General features: G+C 30.2%; 1 protein-coding gene across 1 annotated transcript in view; it reads left to right on the forward strand.

The window, feature by feature from the left end:
- LOC135923996 (uncharacterized) overlaps nucleotides 1–13,515 on the forward strand; it is a 47,026-nt gene extending 33,511 nt beyond the window's left edge. The window contains exons 17-24 of the mRNA XM_065459040.1: nucleotides 6,240–6,381; nucleotides 6,493–6,702; nucleotides 7,326–7,454; nucleotides 8,617–8,952; nucleotides 9,812–10,145; nucleotides 11,185–11,404; nucleotides 12,670–12,780; nucleotides 13,255–13,515. Of these exons, the coding sequence (XP_065315112.1) occupies nucleotides 6,240–6,381; nucleotides 6,493–6,702; nucleotides 7,326–7,454; nucleotides 8,617–8,952; nucleotides 9,812–10,145; nucleotides 11,185–11,404; nucleotides 12,670–12,780; nucleotides 13,255–13,277 (1,505 nt within the window). The 3' untranslated portion in view covers nucleotides 13,278–13,515. The remainder of the gene's footprint in view (nucleotides 1–6,239; nucleotides 6,382–6,492; nucleotides 6,703–7,325; nucleotides 7,455–8,616; nucleotides 8,953–9,811; nucleotides 10,146–11,184; nucleotides 11,405–12,669; nucleotides 12,781–13,254) is intronic.
- The last annotated feature ends 3,794 nt before the right edge of the window (nucleotides 13,516–17,309 follow it).

Below are 17,309 nucleotides of genomic sequence, written 5' to 3' on the forward strand. Positions count from 1 at the left end.
TCCTCAATGAACTTTAGACAACTTTTATCACGAAATTTTTGGTTATCTTTTTCATTCGTTCATTCACTTTGCTACCTGTTGTCAAAGACCCTCGCGCCAATTATGCGGAGGCTCTTCCGAAAATAATCCTTTTTTTACACTTTCCATTCTCTCTCGCAAAGCACCCGACAAAAATCTTATTGCACGGGTATAGAATAAAGACGAAGGGTGATGGCAATGACAATCTATTCCTAGTTTGAATATATATAAATTAGAAATGGGATATATGGCCTTGAAAATCTCTGAAAAGTTTTTTAACCAGACCCTATATTAATTTTGTTGCGATTTGTCCGGCTCGGACTGCTTCGTCCTCTACTCGAATAGTAAATCAATGGCTTAGCGCATATGTAGCGCCTTGCTGCATACCGCCAATCACTCTTTTTTAGCTGACCCCACCCGCAGCACAAGCCTCCTGCCCGCAAGCACCCGCCCCGTTAAAAGCGCGGCGGCTCGCACCGATTTTGCAGATGCCTAATGTATATAGAGCCGGGCCGAAATACCTTATTAAAAATTTCCCCTGCTCGTGATCATTCTTATTATACCACTCCCTAAGAGGGTTTATAATCTTGCTCCATTATCATCCATAAACCTCGAGTCTGAATTTATTTCATTTTAAAAGGCAGACGACTATTTTCATTTGGGTTGACCTTAGAATTAATTTATTCAATCTATTATTAAATAAAACCTGCTGCAAAGTGAATTTTATTCTCGGTGGTATTTAGGTTTTTAAATTTAGGCATCATTTTTGTAAAATTATAATAATATTACTTTTCAGTTTTTTGTTTTTAATCAGGATTAATTTTATACGAGAGGAAAATTAGCACAGCCACTTGTTTTTTTATGTATCGCTAAAATATGAGTCACACTTCGAATATCTAATTTAATATGATATAAAAACTTTTAAAGCATCAAAAATATTACTTAGGACTTTCAATAAAAATGTTGACGCTTGGACATCTAGATTAAGGTTTTCTTTGCTTACCCTGAATTTATAATAAGCGCATTATTCTTTAACGTTGCGTTATTTAACGCTATCGAAAAATCAAAGCTGAATATTTACAATGATAATATTATCTAATTTCAATATAATCTTCTGCTTTTATAACAAATATATTTTAATAAAAAAATAATAATCTTCTGCGTTTTAAACTAAATTATTAATATCGCATATTTTTTATCATCTCAAACATCTTTTTACATCATAGCGTTGTCATAACGCTCCAACAGTTATAAATTATGTCTGTTTCTTGGCATGATTTTGTAAATGATGCACTGATTTGAACATGACGTGTTTACTATAAATTCGCCCTTCATTATCATTTTTATTCAATTTTCTTTGGCTCTCTTCATTTGTGGAAGCTGATAAACCCATCAAATTTTATCGTGCGGTTAGGAATTCAGTGTCAGTTTTCACTTATTTTTTGATTCTTTATAAAATTGAGTTTTTATTTTTCCAGGAGAAAATAACAGGATATTATGACCAAAATATTCGGATTAATCGCCAGATGTTTTAGAATTATTAATCATCCTTTCTTTCTTGGTTTGAATTATTTGCACGTGTTAACAATCTTTTTCGTAATAAATATAGAATATTTTTTTCGTAGAAAAAAAACGAATTTGTGTATGGTTAATTTCGCTGATTGGGGTTTTTAGATCTAAAGTTTTTGTAGAACTAAGGCCTCTGCCATGATTAGACTTAAACTTATTACCAAACAGCCATAGCTTTGACTAAATAACACCTAAAAGGTTATAGAAAAACAACATTGCCGCCAAATACTTAAAACAAAGGGTGTCCTAATTGAAAAGCTGTTTATCCTAAGCTAAACAGCATTGAGCATCAAAAATTAAGCCGAACCAGGACAGAGCCTAACCGCTTAAAAGTTCGATTTTTTCTTATATATATATGTAATAATTATTAAAATAATTTGTAACGAAATCTGCGGCGCGAACACAGGCTTTTCGAAGTAGTTCAAACTTCCAGCCATTGTTGTCTCGTCATGGAACTAGGAGATACGGATTTGAGAGGCTATTTAAACAGTTTGCCAGGGGTTTTTGAGGAGGAATTGGAAACCTACCCTAGCCGTTCTCGGTCTTCCTTGGGCGTCGTGATGGAAGAGAACGAAGATGTCGAGGAAGGGGAGGTAGAGACAGGATCGGGATTGGGAGTGATAATGGAATTGGGGAAGGATGAAGATGGTTTTTCGGAGTGGGCTGACTTCGAACAAAAAGAATCGAACGCTGAATCAACCCTAGTATTTAAGCCGCCGGATTGTAATGTCGATATAGAAATTCGTGTAACGCCACCAAAAAAATCGCTAAAGTGGAACGAATCTTTACTCAATACCGATGATAACCCGGCAAATTCGCCAGATCCGGACGATTTAGCCGATAAAGACGGATACTTTACACCGAAGGAAAGTCTGACCGATATGGATGTGCTAGAAATCGATTCCAGAACGAATAAAAAAAGCCTTTCCAAATACAAAACCCGGAAACGGGGCTCTTTATTTCCCCCTTCCTCCTCTTCGGAAACGGTCGTAACCTCCGTCGGTCTCCCCGAGACCGAATCGGCTTGTTACTTCGTTCAGATAACTTCGGCCCTTATCCATTGCCACTTCAAACTCAACGTGGCCCACCGAGATCTCAAATTGGATAACGTCATCGTTTTTAAACCCCCCGTTGCCAGAGCCAATATCTACACAAATGACCCGATTACACACAGCACCATCTTCGCGCATTGTAAATTGACCGACTTTGGGCTGAGCGCGGTTTGCGGATCCGAAGTCGACGGCTTAAAGGGCACTCCTTGCGGTACTTTAATATATACCGCTCCGGAAATATTGCTCGGGGAGAGATATGATCCTAAATTGGCCGGTTTTTATTTCTTACATATATAACGTTGATTGGCCCATTTTTTATTTTTTTCTACAATTTATCCTCAGAAACCTCACCCTCAATTCCCCTAAAGTTGTTAAAATCTGTGCGTCTTGATATAAAAATATTTTATCCTTACATATATTTATATGAAAAGTATCTGTACCATATTTTTAACTGTATCGGTGGTACCTATTTACAGGCACATTTTGCCCACAATACACTATGAATTTTTAGATGTATTATTGATACTAATGAAAAGGAAACAACATATTGTCAGCAAATTTTTCAAACTTGATTGGACTTGGCTTCAAATGCCATAAATTTATTTTTTAAAAAAGGAATTGACAACGATTAGTCAAGTCTTCAAATGATACTAATCTAGACCTAATAAAAAACAATTGTTTTCAAAATTATAATAAAATGTAACTTAATTTTAATCTGTGTCTACTTACATTTTTAGGTCATTTATCTATATCTAAATTTAGATATGTATATGTTTCTAAATAAATTTGAAAAGTATCTTTTGACAACTGACTCCCACAGGGAAAATCGATTTTTAGAGATTTAAACCCCAAATTCAAGGGGCCCACAGGAATATTTTTTGTGTTTGTGATAGAGGGCATTATAATGATACTTTTCTGTGATTGGTCCCTTTGATTATCATTTAAATCAGCCCGTAAAATATCAAAATTACTTGATATTTTTTTTAAAAAAATAAATCTTATTAAATATTACGAATCGCGCTTTTGGAGACGCATGTCACACAATAACCGAACCTTATAGCGAGGTTCAAGAATTGATTTATTTAAACTCACTCCCAATCCTGCTCTTAGCAAAGTTTTGAAATCGAGACATATCTAGAAAATTTGAACAACCCTAAGAATCTCTTTTTATAATGAGTAATGATCTGTAGCATTAAACTTTATTGATTTTTATGTGTTTTATTTAAAGATTAGATAACGTTGTAATTTTAGACTTGTATGCACAAAAAATTTAATGATTTTTTGAAGCGTTATATGGTCTAGTCGGTTCAGTACGTATATCGCAATTAGATGGTTCTGGGTTCGAATCCAGCATGGGGTCATGTTTTTTTTTCTTAAGTCAATTTGGTGATTTATTCCTTGGGAAGGGATAACGATATATAGTAGATCAGACTTGACCACGTGATTTCGTCAATATATATAAAACAGATGGGTTCTTATTGCTATTTAATAAAATTTTGGTCATCGTTTAGCAAGTGATCTAACGTCATATAATCATTACCCTTTTATAATTTCCACTTTGAATGCAAGTTCAACCTAATTTACATATATGTTAGAGTCATGCAAGGTCTGGCCAGGCGTTAACATCAATAAAAATGTAGGCACGGCACGTGATTCGTAAATGTCATATTCCCTTTCCCATTTCTTTTAATGGCTAACCCGTTTATATAAATGTATATCTTAGAATTCGCAGTTAATTTTTTTTCAATGCGCATCACATAAGCATCTTGGAATATCGATATTAACATTAAAAACTTGTTATAAAACAGAATTATTGTAAGAGGGGGGAGTGGGGGGTGTCAGAATTGGAATCTATCAAAAATATGTTATGTATCGGATCGGCAAAAATATCTTATAAACCGATCCAAAACATAAGTGCTCATCTCATTTGCCGATGTCTGACTCTTCCTTAATATATATTTTTAAAGCGATTTCCCAAACAGAACGTTTTTTTTTGAAAGCGGTTTTTGAGGAATGTTTCCGGTAAATTTTTGTTTTTATTTTAAAAATTTAATGGCTATCTTATGGTCATTCCAATGACATATAATAGTACCTAGACTGACGATGCGTTCATAATAATGCACTTGAAAGCGTCGTTGAATGCAAATCAGCTGGACCCGCCATTTTGGTAACCCGTGTAGTAATTATTCTCGTGTTAAAAACTACTATTTAACTTGCTAACTTGCTTCCTTAATTATCTCGATGATCAGGCAATTCTTTAATGAAGTTTGCGTCAGACATAGGAATGAATTGGCCTCTCTTTTATAATTTTTAATAATTATATGGGTAACCAAAATGGCGTCCCCAGCTGTTTTTTATTGATATACACTTTTAATAAACTCGTCGTCAGTCTAATTGGGTCATTCCTAGATATGCTTGCAAGGTTCGAGAATTTTCTAAATTTGTTTATTTATTATTTTTGTAAAATGTTATATTTTTATTATTTTAGATTATTTTGTGAATATGGCTGAAATACTACAAATATCAATTTAAAGATACTACAAAAGTATCTGGCTAAAATACTAATTAATATGAAATAAAGGTACTACAAAAGTATCTAGTTAAAATACTAATGAATATGGATTAAAAATACTACAATAACGATACATTTCATTCTAATATCGGCGCATCCCTTAAATATCACAATTTAAAAAAAAAATTTATAATAAGAAAGTAGGAAAATATTTATATTTTTCCATTTTCATTATATTTTATATATTTATTTTTGTAATAATTAAATGAAATAAGATGAAACATCCATTTTTAGTTTATTGCTGAATATTATTTTAATGAATAAACATTTTCAAAAATAGAGAATAAAATAAATATTATTAAGTTTTGACATTTTCTTCCCTAATTAGCTTCTTTTTTTAAAAATAAAAAAATTTGGGCCGTCAAGGACCGGACCTAGATCTAACAAAAAAATAAATTAGGACCGGTAAAGGGGATTCGGGCTAAAAAATTGATTTTGCGGGTTATGGGGTATAATAACCCACCTAAATTATATCTCACCACCATCTTGATATTTATATATTATCATTTAAAAATTGGTTTTTTTTAAAAACTACAAGAAAAGCATTTTAAAAAAAAATGTCGCTTTAAACATAGATTATCCGCCCCCATGAAATTCAAGAGCCGATTTATTTTCTAGTCGCGCATAGCGGATTGTTTATTGATCGCTTTTACTTGAATTTCAGAGAAATGATTATTCTATAATGTATCTATATAAACTAGAGATCTTCAGGGATACCATTTCCGGCCTGGATTTTTTCCCAGTAGGCTCGGCCCGGGTTTTATATTTTCAGGTCCGGCCCGGATTAAAAATATATTTATTTTTTAATTTTTTATAGTTAATAATGGCGATTTAAAACATTTAGTTTTAAAATATACAGCCAGCCCCGAGTAATAAAAAAAATTTTTTTAGGCCCGATCCGGCCTAAATATATTTAAAAAGATTAAAATCCGGCCGGCCGGTGTAACCGGGGTTTAGGGTCGGGTCTATGGTAATATTTGTATTATGTTTAAACTTTAATAAAAATTTTTTATTCCTATTATCGTTAGATATATGGAGCTTGGGAGTTTTGCTCTACATGCTGGTAGTAGGTAAGTGCCCCTTTTTGGAAAATAATGATAACGAGACCATTACCATGATTATAGACTGTAAATACACCATTCCTTCCCAAATCTCTGTCGAGTGCAAAGAGTGAGTTTCCGCTAAATTTTCATTTAATTTGCCAGCTGATTTTTCAAAATTTTATTTTTATTTAACATGAAAACGATTTGCTTACAAAATAAACATTTAAAAAAAAATAAGCTTAATCGAGAAAATGCTAGTGAAAGAACCCGCCAAAAGGGCCAAGCTCATAGAAATACTCAATCACCCGTGGCTTAGGTCGCACACGTCCAATAACGGGATAACTACCACTGCCCTCTTCGCCCGCACCGATATCACGGAAGAAATTCACAAGGCCATCATAAACAAGATGGTCGGGGGAGAGATAGCTACGGAACACCAAATTAAACAGTTTGTCCATACATTATTTAGTTTTAAAATTTAGTTTTAAAAATAATTCTAATGGCTTTCTCTAGATTTGGGGTAAGAAGTTAGTTAAATCCTTTCTGTCCTCTGTAAGCCAAATCTTGAGGTTTCGGGTAATATTTTTTTGTTCGGCTAAAATCTCGATTTATTCTTGAATTCATAATTGGCGCGAATTCTCGGTTATTCAAAATGGCGCCTAAGTGAGATTTTTTGGGAAATCTGAATAAGCCGTTCTTCAAAAAAAAAGGCACTTAAATTAGATTTCTACAATACTACCACCTGTGCCTATATTACCGGAAATGTATTCTGTCATGTTTGGAAATACCTTACCCTATATAAATATCAGACAGGTATTCTAAACATGCCATTTCCGGTAAAATCCGATTTTTTAAATTTAAAAAAAAACGCGCGCAAAATATGATTTAAAGTTGACGGAATAACACATTGACGCTAACATATACAAAAAAACATTTTCTTACCAGCTTTTCTCAGATAGTCTAAATGTGAGGATTTATTTATTCCTCTACGTTAGCACAGGTTAGGGGAAATTAAATTAATTTAACCATATGGTCATTAGTTTTAACCAAAAATATACACAAAATAAATAGATCAATAAAGAGGGACTGCTACAATCACGTGACAGCGACATATTACCTCCTCGCGGAAAAAATGCTCAAATACAAGGCCTCCTCCTCTGCCGACGATTCGTCAATCGCCACCAATGGCCCCGATAATAAGTTCATAGTTTTTTTTTGTTATTCCTTATAAAAGAACTATAATTATTATTTCGCTCTGAAAGGATTGTAATTATTTTTTTATTGAATTTTATAGATATTTTTCTTAATTTCTAAGAAGATTTTCTGAGCGAGCTTTTCTAGAATTATACCCTGAGTCGGGCACGTATGTTTTTTTCTTTAAATAATTTGAGCATCTGGGTTGACTTAATTTGGATACTTACTTTTTAGTATAGGTTAGATAGATTTTAAAACGAGGACACTCTATTTTGGTGTCATTGTCATTTTTTTTGTTTTTTTCATGTTTTTTTTAGTTTTTTTTGCCTTTTATTTAGAAAAAAAAAATTTTTTTTGGTATGTTTTTATAAAATTTTTAAAAATCTTTCGCATATTTTTATTTTTAATCTCAAAAATTAAATAATTAATTTTATGCAAATTTTTGTGTAAATCGAAATATTTTATCCTTTTATTTGAATAAATAAAGAGAAATTTATTGTTTTTTGAAAGCGAGTGGAGAAAAAAAAATTAACATAATTTTTGTTTTATTTTGAGGTAATAATAGGAAACCTTTAAAAATTAATTTTATTAATAGATATGTTATTGTCTGAAAATGATTTAATATGACGATATCATTATATATATTTTAAAAAAATATTATATAAACATGGGTGGGAAAACATCACATTTAATTTGCTCTTTTTAAAGTTAGCGTTTTGCGTGCTTAAAATACCCTGTATACAACAAGTGAGTGATAAAGTTTTAAGATTATTTAAGCAGGAAATGACAGCATTTCTAATTTTACTAGTGTTGTTTAATTGCCTAATTTTGACCATCTCTATTGTGGCTTGTCCAAGCTTTTAGCCTAAAAAATTTAATTAAGACTCTAAGTTGAGTCTAAACTCGAAAATTGATTCGAATATTTTTAAAATAAAAACATGGGCTACGCTGTTAAAGAACCTCGGTTCTTTCGGCCATTGTTTTGCCGATCGCGAAAAAATTAAATTTGGGCACTTGACCATCATTTGGCGTAGTGATCTCAAGCTCCCCTCAATGCCACCATTTTAATAAATGAAAGTCACGCGCTCTATATAATTTTGTCCCTCTTTTACCCCAAGCTAAATACATTTTTTAATTTCGATAACCCCTCCCATATAAAAATAAAAAGAAGTCAATCATATTACAGCAGTAACATTTCCTGTTCCTCCCTTCCCGAACTCATATCGATGTCGCCTTCCACGTTCCTCTCCGACATTCGAAATTGCGACAAGAACTTGAATCTTTACGACAAAAGTTACGACCACCACGGTAAAAAGAATCACGGCGTCTCACCCCATTCGTCGAATTTCGTGGCTAACTTTCAGAAAGCGGGACAATTCGCCGCCCTCAAGCACAACAGCGTCGATAACATAAACCACTTGACCAATTTCAATCAATACAACGTCAATCCTCATCATCAAATGGCCCAGCATAATTTTTACAAAAAGATACTCGCGGAAGAAAAGTACATTTTTTTCTTTCTTTAACGAAGAGATTATATTTTTTTTTTCCTTTTAGTAGGTTTTATACCGGGGCACAGCAATATCCCAAAAAATTTTTAAATTGTTATGTTTCAGCAAAGTTTCATGCCTTTTATTGAATTTTAATTATTTTTTTTTCCTTAAGATCAGGTAATTTTGAAAATCTTTACTTAATTGAAAACTAGTGTTGTTAAAAAGCCCAACCGGTCTGATTAAGATTTTAGATAAAATTATATTTTGTGAGCTAGTGATCTGAATCGGGCCTAATTTTTTAAGCCCGGCCCGAACCCGGAATTTTTTTTAAAAAATTTTGCCGGCCCGAATTTATTTAAATATATAAATTAATTTTTATAATTACTCAAAATAAACGATATAATACGTTATTTGGAGTCTACTTTCTATAAATAAAATCGCTTAATTTTATTATACAATAAAAAATTCAACACAAAATTGATAAATTTAAGATATATTTTAAAAAAATTTCTAAGGCCCGACCCGACCCGAATTTTCTTAAAAAAATATTAAGCCCGGCCCTACTTTTGCAGATCTCTAATGTGAGCATCGAGATTTTGACAAATAGATGTTCAAGCATTTCTGAGCTATGAGCAAAATCTTTAGGCTACCATAATATTATTTCGAGTCGTTATTTTTTTGAATACTACTCTATAATCGGGCTTTTTAACAACACTATTATTGAAAACAAGTTTTTTTGCTAATATTTATGTTTTAATAAATTGATTTGTTAAAAATATAGCAATTTTGCCTAATTTTAGACAGTGCTTTTAAAGTTTATTAATTTTATTTTAAAACTATTAATATTTTACATGATCATTATTGTTAAAGATATCCGCCTCCTTTAACGTCTCCCGCTCTCTCGACGAAAACTGTAGAGCTTCTAAAACCAAAACTTAAGATGGCCACCTCGGTAAACACTCGTCTGCTTCTTACCCGGAAAACCGGCGGGGCGGCAATTCCTTCCAAAATCTCCGAAGAAAACGAGCCCGAACCGGACCCCGAAGAAATGTCTTCTTCGAGCAAATATCATTCAGCATCCACCATGTTTCCGGCCTCGGGTCACCATTTTGGTTCACGGGGTAGCATCAGAAATTTATATACCAATCAACCAGTAGGAATCCTAAGCGCACATCCCCACCAAAGATCATTTTCCCTTAACGAGGTAAATTTACATTCCCTTTTTTCTTTCTTTCTTTTTACTAGGATTTTGATCAAAGATTCACTGATATCGAGAGTAACTGTATCGGCTGATACATTTTATTTTATTGCCAAATTCATATGCCAATGAGAAAGAAGGAAGGAAAGAGGCAGGAAGGTGCAACAATTTTGCACTAATTTTTTATTTGCATATATCAGCCATTTTATTTTTATAATTTATCCTTAAAAATACCTAGTTTTATAGAGGAAAGATAAGGTTGAACATTTTTTTGCATCCCAGTTTTTTTTTCCTGACTGATATTTAATCTACAATCCCGAAATAATAAAAAATTTTGAAATCGTAAATTTCCATGTCATAATTTTAAATCCAAATTATCATAAAAATTTAATTAGTGAACTTTGTCGAAAAAATTAACTTTCTTTTTAAAATTATTCTTTTTTTTCTTTTCTAAAAATACCAATGACATATAATAATACCTATACTGACGATGCCTTCATATTAATACATTTGAAAGCGTAGTTGAATACAGATCAGCTGAACCCGCCATTTTGGTATAACCCATATAGTAATTATTCTCAAGTTAAAAGCTACAATTGAATTGATAACTTGCTTCCTTATTATCTCGATGATCAGGCAATTCTTTAATGAAGTTTACGTCAGACATAGGAATAAATTGGCCTCTCGTTTAAATTTTTTAGTAATGATACGGGTAATCAAAATGGCGTCCCCAGCTGTTTTCTTTTATGTACACTTTTAATGAATGTATCGTCAGTCTAGGTTTTATTATATGTCATCAAAAAAACCATGTTCATAATTTCGAAAATTTAACACGATTTTCTTCGAAACTTTTGGGAATTCTTTAAAAAAAAAATTTTGAGACGACCACCCTTAAAAAAAAATAAAATATACTGTGAAATTATTTTATAATATAATTATATGTTTTTTTCGGTAATTTTTTAATATAAATTTTGATTGGGTATCGGTCCGAATATCGCCCAGATATAATTATTATATTTTTAAGCGCTCTTTTTTTTTATTTAAGCGTTGTTTGGAAAACATAACCGATCGACTAATCAAATCTAGGCCATTTAACTCAGCTGGTTCGAGATCTTCCCCTTCTACGTTTTCTCCTAGTCCGTCCCCTTCCCCGTCGCCCACTTTCGCCAGGCGAAAGACTCCTCCCTCTCTCGTAGTGAGCGATTTGGGTGACGAAAATATCGCCAGCAACGTTGGCGCGGTTACGCAGGAAGACCACGATTCACGTATAAATCTCATTGCGTTTTATACCATATTTCAATAGTTTTAATAATTTAAAATGATGTACGAAGATAATTTGATTTGCAAATTCTAACTTCAATATCATAAATTATAAATGTAATTTTTTTATTATAGGACATTATTTTGGAGAATCATCTTAAAAAAAACTAATTACAGTTACATTTAAAAAAAAACAATTGTAACTTACCTTAATTGGTTACTAGCTTCATTAATCCATTTTAATTTAGTTTATCTAAATTATTCAACAAAAAAAAATCTGTTAACATGTTATCGGCAACCGATTAAGAACTTAGAAAGCTAATTTTTTAATTAGTAAATAAATTCCGACTCTGATTTTATCTGCCTAATAGTGCACACAAATTGAGCGTTTACGTTTTGCCGTAATTTTTTAATAAAAATACGTAACGCACCCCTTGTTTAAATTGAGGTTTGCCTTTTTTATCGTCTATTCAAAATTTTAAATAAGTTCTAAAAAAAGGATTTGTCTTTGAAAATTACATTATCGCCTGCCTTTTTTTTTTAATTTTATATATTCCTTTTTAGGATATAAGTAAGTTATTTATATTACATTTTATTATATAATATTACAAAGCAAAGAATAAAAAAAAAGTAAGAAAAAGGCAAACCTATTTGCGTTTTTTTTTTAAATGGTTGCTAACGCCAAGCGGCAAATTTTACCAATTTGCAAGAGGCCATTTGAAATGCATTGCGCTAGCAACGCATCGTTCGAAACGCTCAATTTGTTTACAATATTATATAATTAGTTCTTCTTCCTTTCCTATATTGTATGTATTATTTATAATACATAAATTGTAAAACAAAATATTAGGCGCCTTTTTTTTCAAAAGAAATAAAAATTATATTACGTGAACCTCGAGATTTCGTTAATAAGAGCACAAACCTTTTTTCCCACCATACACGAGCAAAATCTTAAAGGGCTAGCGGATTATTTTATTGGGTTTAAAATATTCGGTTTAACCGTTTTTGAAAATCGAGCTGTTTAACATGGCTACCTAGTGTTCTTAAACCGCTCGTTTTGAGGCGGTTTTTTAAAACGGCTAACTCAATATTTCATTCAGAAAAATTACTGCGCAAGCCTGAAGATTTTGCTCATAGAAGGAACAATGGTCTAGACATACATTATCGAAATCTCGAGACTTAGACCTATTTTTTCTGGTTAAAATAGTGAGTTAGACCCGTTTAACAACACTAACGCGCACCTTAACCTTTTTTTTAAAAAAAAATGTAGCCAAAGAATCACATACAAATGGCGGTAATAGTACTTTCGCTAATAGCCAATCGGGAAAATCACACGGCTCTACACCTCTCCTGTCTCTACAAGAAATATCTGAAGAAGAATGTTTGAATTAAATGCATAATTATTTTAATGTATCTTTTATTATGGCGGTATAGAGCGTTAATTTGATGGGGTTTATTGATTTATTTTTTGCATTTTATATTCATTAATTGAGCGCGTTTTTATGAAAATTTAAAGATCTCATTTTGCCTCAAATGCATTCCTCCGATATATGTAAAAACCGACCCTATTTTTCCAAATATTTTTTTAATATAAATTGAAATTCCTTCAAAAGTTCAATGGGATGAGTATTTTACACTTATTGGAGTGCATTTTTGGAAAAATTAGAATTTTAAAATTTAAAATAACGCGCTCGAATTTATGATATAAAATGCAAAAAATAAATAAAACAATATCGAATTATGGCCACCGAAACTTTATCAAAAATCACAAAATAAGACCTTTTTTTAAAAAGAAATAAATTTTATGGGCTCATGCTAAGAATTGTTCATTTTTATTATTTTCTTCTTAAATCAGCTGAAGTTGAAGATCGACAATAATCCCGATACTGATGTTTATACTTCATGGTTAGGAAATTAAACTGCCGGCATATATTCCATGAGCGATCACGAAAATTATAACTTATAGAGCCTGGCTAAAGTAATCTCCCTGTCGTCCACAACCATAGCGCATAGTTTCATTCCAGTCTTACCTAATTAGTTGCAATTAATTGGTTCTTTATGATAACCATAGTTGTTGATGAAACCAAATTTAAAAGCATGCAATTTTTATTTTATTTTTTAAAAAAGTATTTGAAATATAAAATATTTTGTTATCATTGTTTTTAAAACTAAATAAAAATATAAGTTATTGTATTACTTTATGATTTATAATATATTATAATTATATCATAGCCAATTTTTAATCATTATACATTATGTTTTTATATATATATATGAATCAATGAATTTATTATACAAACATTATTTTAAGTTTTATTTGGAAATGATAGAAATTTAATCAATAAAACTGTTTTACTTTTAATTAAAATTAAAAGGAAAGAGAAGATTTTTTTTTTTGAATATTATATAAGTAATATTTTTATCTTTCTATTATGTAACTAATACAACAATCTTAGGATTTTTATTTATTAACATCATTGATATACAATAGTAAGTAGAAGTGTTGTAGCTAAAATAATATTATTTAAACCTGAACATTTTTTTCATAAACAAATGTTTGGAGCTCAAATAGCCAAATCTCGAAGGAATTTGGCCATTTTTAAAAATCGACTTAAATAGGGTCGTTTAACAATACTAGTTTTATGTAGTAGTGTACGGGCTTGATATTCAACTAGGCAATTTCTCTCATCAGTTAAACAAAATAATTTATTAAAATATTTTAGTAACTTTCTTCATAAAGGTGATTTACAATTAATTTAAAACAATATATATGTTTATCACCGTTAAAGGTGATATCCTATAATTAATTTGCAGTATTCTTTGTTTATTTTTTTTTAAATAAATTTAAGCATAAAAAATATCCACCAATAATGAAGTAATCTTTACAATATCTTCTTAATGTAATAAATATAATCAATCAGCTATTTCCAAATTAATACATCTATTATCAAATAAAATATATGAAAATTACAACACCCTCCCCATTAATAAACCCGAGTGCTAGGGGGAATTGATAATACATGACGAATAATATATGTTGCCAAGCGGAGATGTTAGTTTGTAAGTTAGAAATAGCAATTCGTGGGGATTTTTCTCAATATGAAGAATTTAATTTAAATATTTTAAATCGATTCTTTATTTACAAAAGATAACTGATAAACATTTATAATAATACTCTTTATATATACAACGTAAATCAATTGTTTCAAATCACGTTATCCAATTTACAACATGTAATATATAATTACAATTATATATATCATCGCCTTAAACCTTCTACAATGAAAAAGTATGTTAATATAAACAAAAATACATGTTATACAAACATGTAACAATATAAATATATATTTAGGATGATTTTTACTTACTCCAAACCAGGGTTGTGCATTTGACCGGTCAAATACAAATAATTTTTAAGTGAATATAACCTTTAGTTTCTATATAATAGTAAAATGAATAATTTTATAATATTTTTTTAAATTCATCGTGATTCGATAATTAATGTTTGGCTCTCAATGCCAGTCTGATCTGATAAATATTCAATCATTTTTTTAATCAATTTTCCTGTTGTCGAGATTGAATCGATTTCCATTTAGTTACAATTTTATTCCAAATCAATCTTTCTGAAGAATAGAACTCTTAATGGGCATGGCGGGCAAAATTCATTCCACTAACTTCAGTATGATTGTTTCTTGTGGAAGTTTATTTTTTTCCACATAATTTACTATTAAAGATACCACTTTTACTTAAAAATTTTATTATCGCTTGAAATATTTTGATCATCACCACCATGTAAAATGTCTAATTATTGTATTATATCACATACTTCATTAAATTCCTAGTAAGATGTTCCCCTTGATAATAATAGGGACCCAAAAAATAAGCAGCATTCTACACTATATTCATATCGTTTTTTTCTTTTTTCAAACATATTTTTAATTTTTTTTCCTCATATTTTTTAAGGTCAAATTTTCCTCCGATCAATTGGCCAACCCTGCTCCAAACTATATATTCATGCATTCAGCACATCTTGGTTGTCCATAAAATTCTCACAGAAAATACCTTACCTCTAACAACTTTTTAGTTAGAATTAAGAAATGCGGCTATTGTTTATAGGAAGACGTCGTTAAAATTGTCTTTGTTACGAACTTCCCATAAGAACTTCGGCTTTTTTCCATATAAGGTAACAATTAAGAAATACAGATTTTTTTTCTCTATAAAAGGGCGCCGTTTGATTCGTTTCATGAATAAAAAAAAGTATCCTATCCAAGCTACAATTTCACTGTTATACCGTCAGTAGCGTCATTAGGTGGCAGGTTTGGGCTTAGGGGCGAGCCTCGTAAAAAATTTGAAGAGCACCCAAAAAATTTTTGTTTTTTTATACAATGAAAAAAAAATAAGTTAGCTATAAAAAAAGAAGTAATTTTTATGTTAGTTAAAAAAAATAGGTAATTTTGAAAATAATTTAAAGAATTTTTTCAAGCCCTTTCAGATTGTAAAAGCTGACGCCACTGAATACTATAAATTTTATATTTCCCCAATTAGGATAAAATGTAATTATTTTAATATTTCATCAAAATTTTTTAGAAGCGTGAATTTTATACTTTTCCAATTAGAATATAGAATATAATATAAACAATTTATGAACAAATTCTCATGCACATATCCCCTATTTTTATAGATAAATAATTTACTATGATTCTATAATTTCGAATGTTATTTCCAAAAAATTATTTTGATATACTGGAATAATTCCCTCTAAAAATAAAATTTCCACCAAAGAATAATAGCAATATAATAGTACTATGATATTCGCGAATAATTTTATATAAGAATTTAATATTTTTTTTTCCCAGTGAATACCATTAAAACATAACATATATTATATCGTACTTGCGGAAAAATGATTTTGATAGAATTAAATTTCTTTTCCATAATATCTTTAGAAAATTTAGCATTTAATTACTTACAAAGATAACTGATAAAGAATGACATAGTAGATATAGCATAGTTATGGAAAAATTATTTTAAAAAGAATCTAATTTTATTAATAGTTTGGATAATACAGCGGCCTCCTTACCTCATTTTATATTAAAGGAAAATATATTGTACCGTAAACACTTATCATTTGGTAGCATTAGCATTGTTAAGTTAATATAGGGGTTATGATAATAACATTGCGATATTTTCATATCAAACCTTCGGTCCGTCGTTCTCTGTAACATTTTCATAAAGGTAATTTATAGTTTTAAAAATGTATATATATAAATATATCACTGCTATGGGCCCCTACAATTTATTTGTAATTATATTCTTATTTTTCTTCTTTTAAAATAAATTAAAACATAAAAAATCAACAAATAATAAAGTGATCTTTACAAAATATAATCCTGCTATTTCGAAAATAATACATCTCAAAAAATTTATTTATCAAATAAAATATATTTTAAAAAAATATGGAAACTAAAACAGTAACCATGTGAAATAGTGCGGTCTAGATTTAGTTGTTTTGTCATTTTACTATTGCTCCTGTAAAATTCAAATTATTTTAATTTCAAGATTTATTCAAATGAGTATTACGTGATTGGAATAAGAATAAGATCATAAAATGGTAAATTGTTATATTTATTTTATTTATAGTTTATTAATAGAGAAGAAGTTACGCTCCTAGTAGCATCTTATCAAAACAAAATCATGAAATAATTTCCTTACATAATTCATCTATAATAAATAATTCATTTAAAAAAGTAAATTTGTATATATATAGATATATAACTTTATATTAATATATCTAAGCCTCTTAAGGAAAGAGACGTCAATATATCCATACCAAATTTTGGTAAAACATTGAAGTTTATCAAGGGTCCTGATGTTAGTTGTAATTTAAATTTTAGCAATTTTAAACGATTC

This window comes from Gordionus sp. m RMFG-2023, chromosome 2, assembly GCF_954871325.1.
Source record: "Gordionus sp. m RMFG-2023 chromosome 2, tfGorSpeb1-WG-v2, whole genome shotgun sequence".
Taxonomy (NCBI): Eukaryota; Metazoa; Nematomorpha; class Gordioida; order Chordodea; family Parachordodidae; genus Gordionus; species Gordionus sp. m RMFG-2023.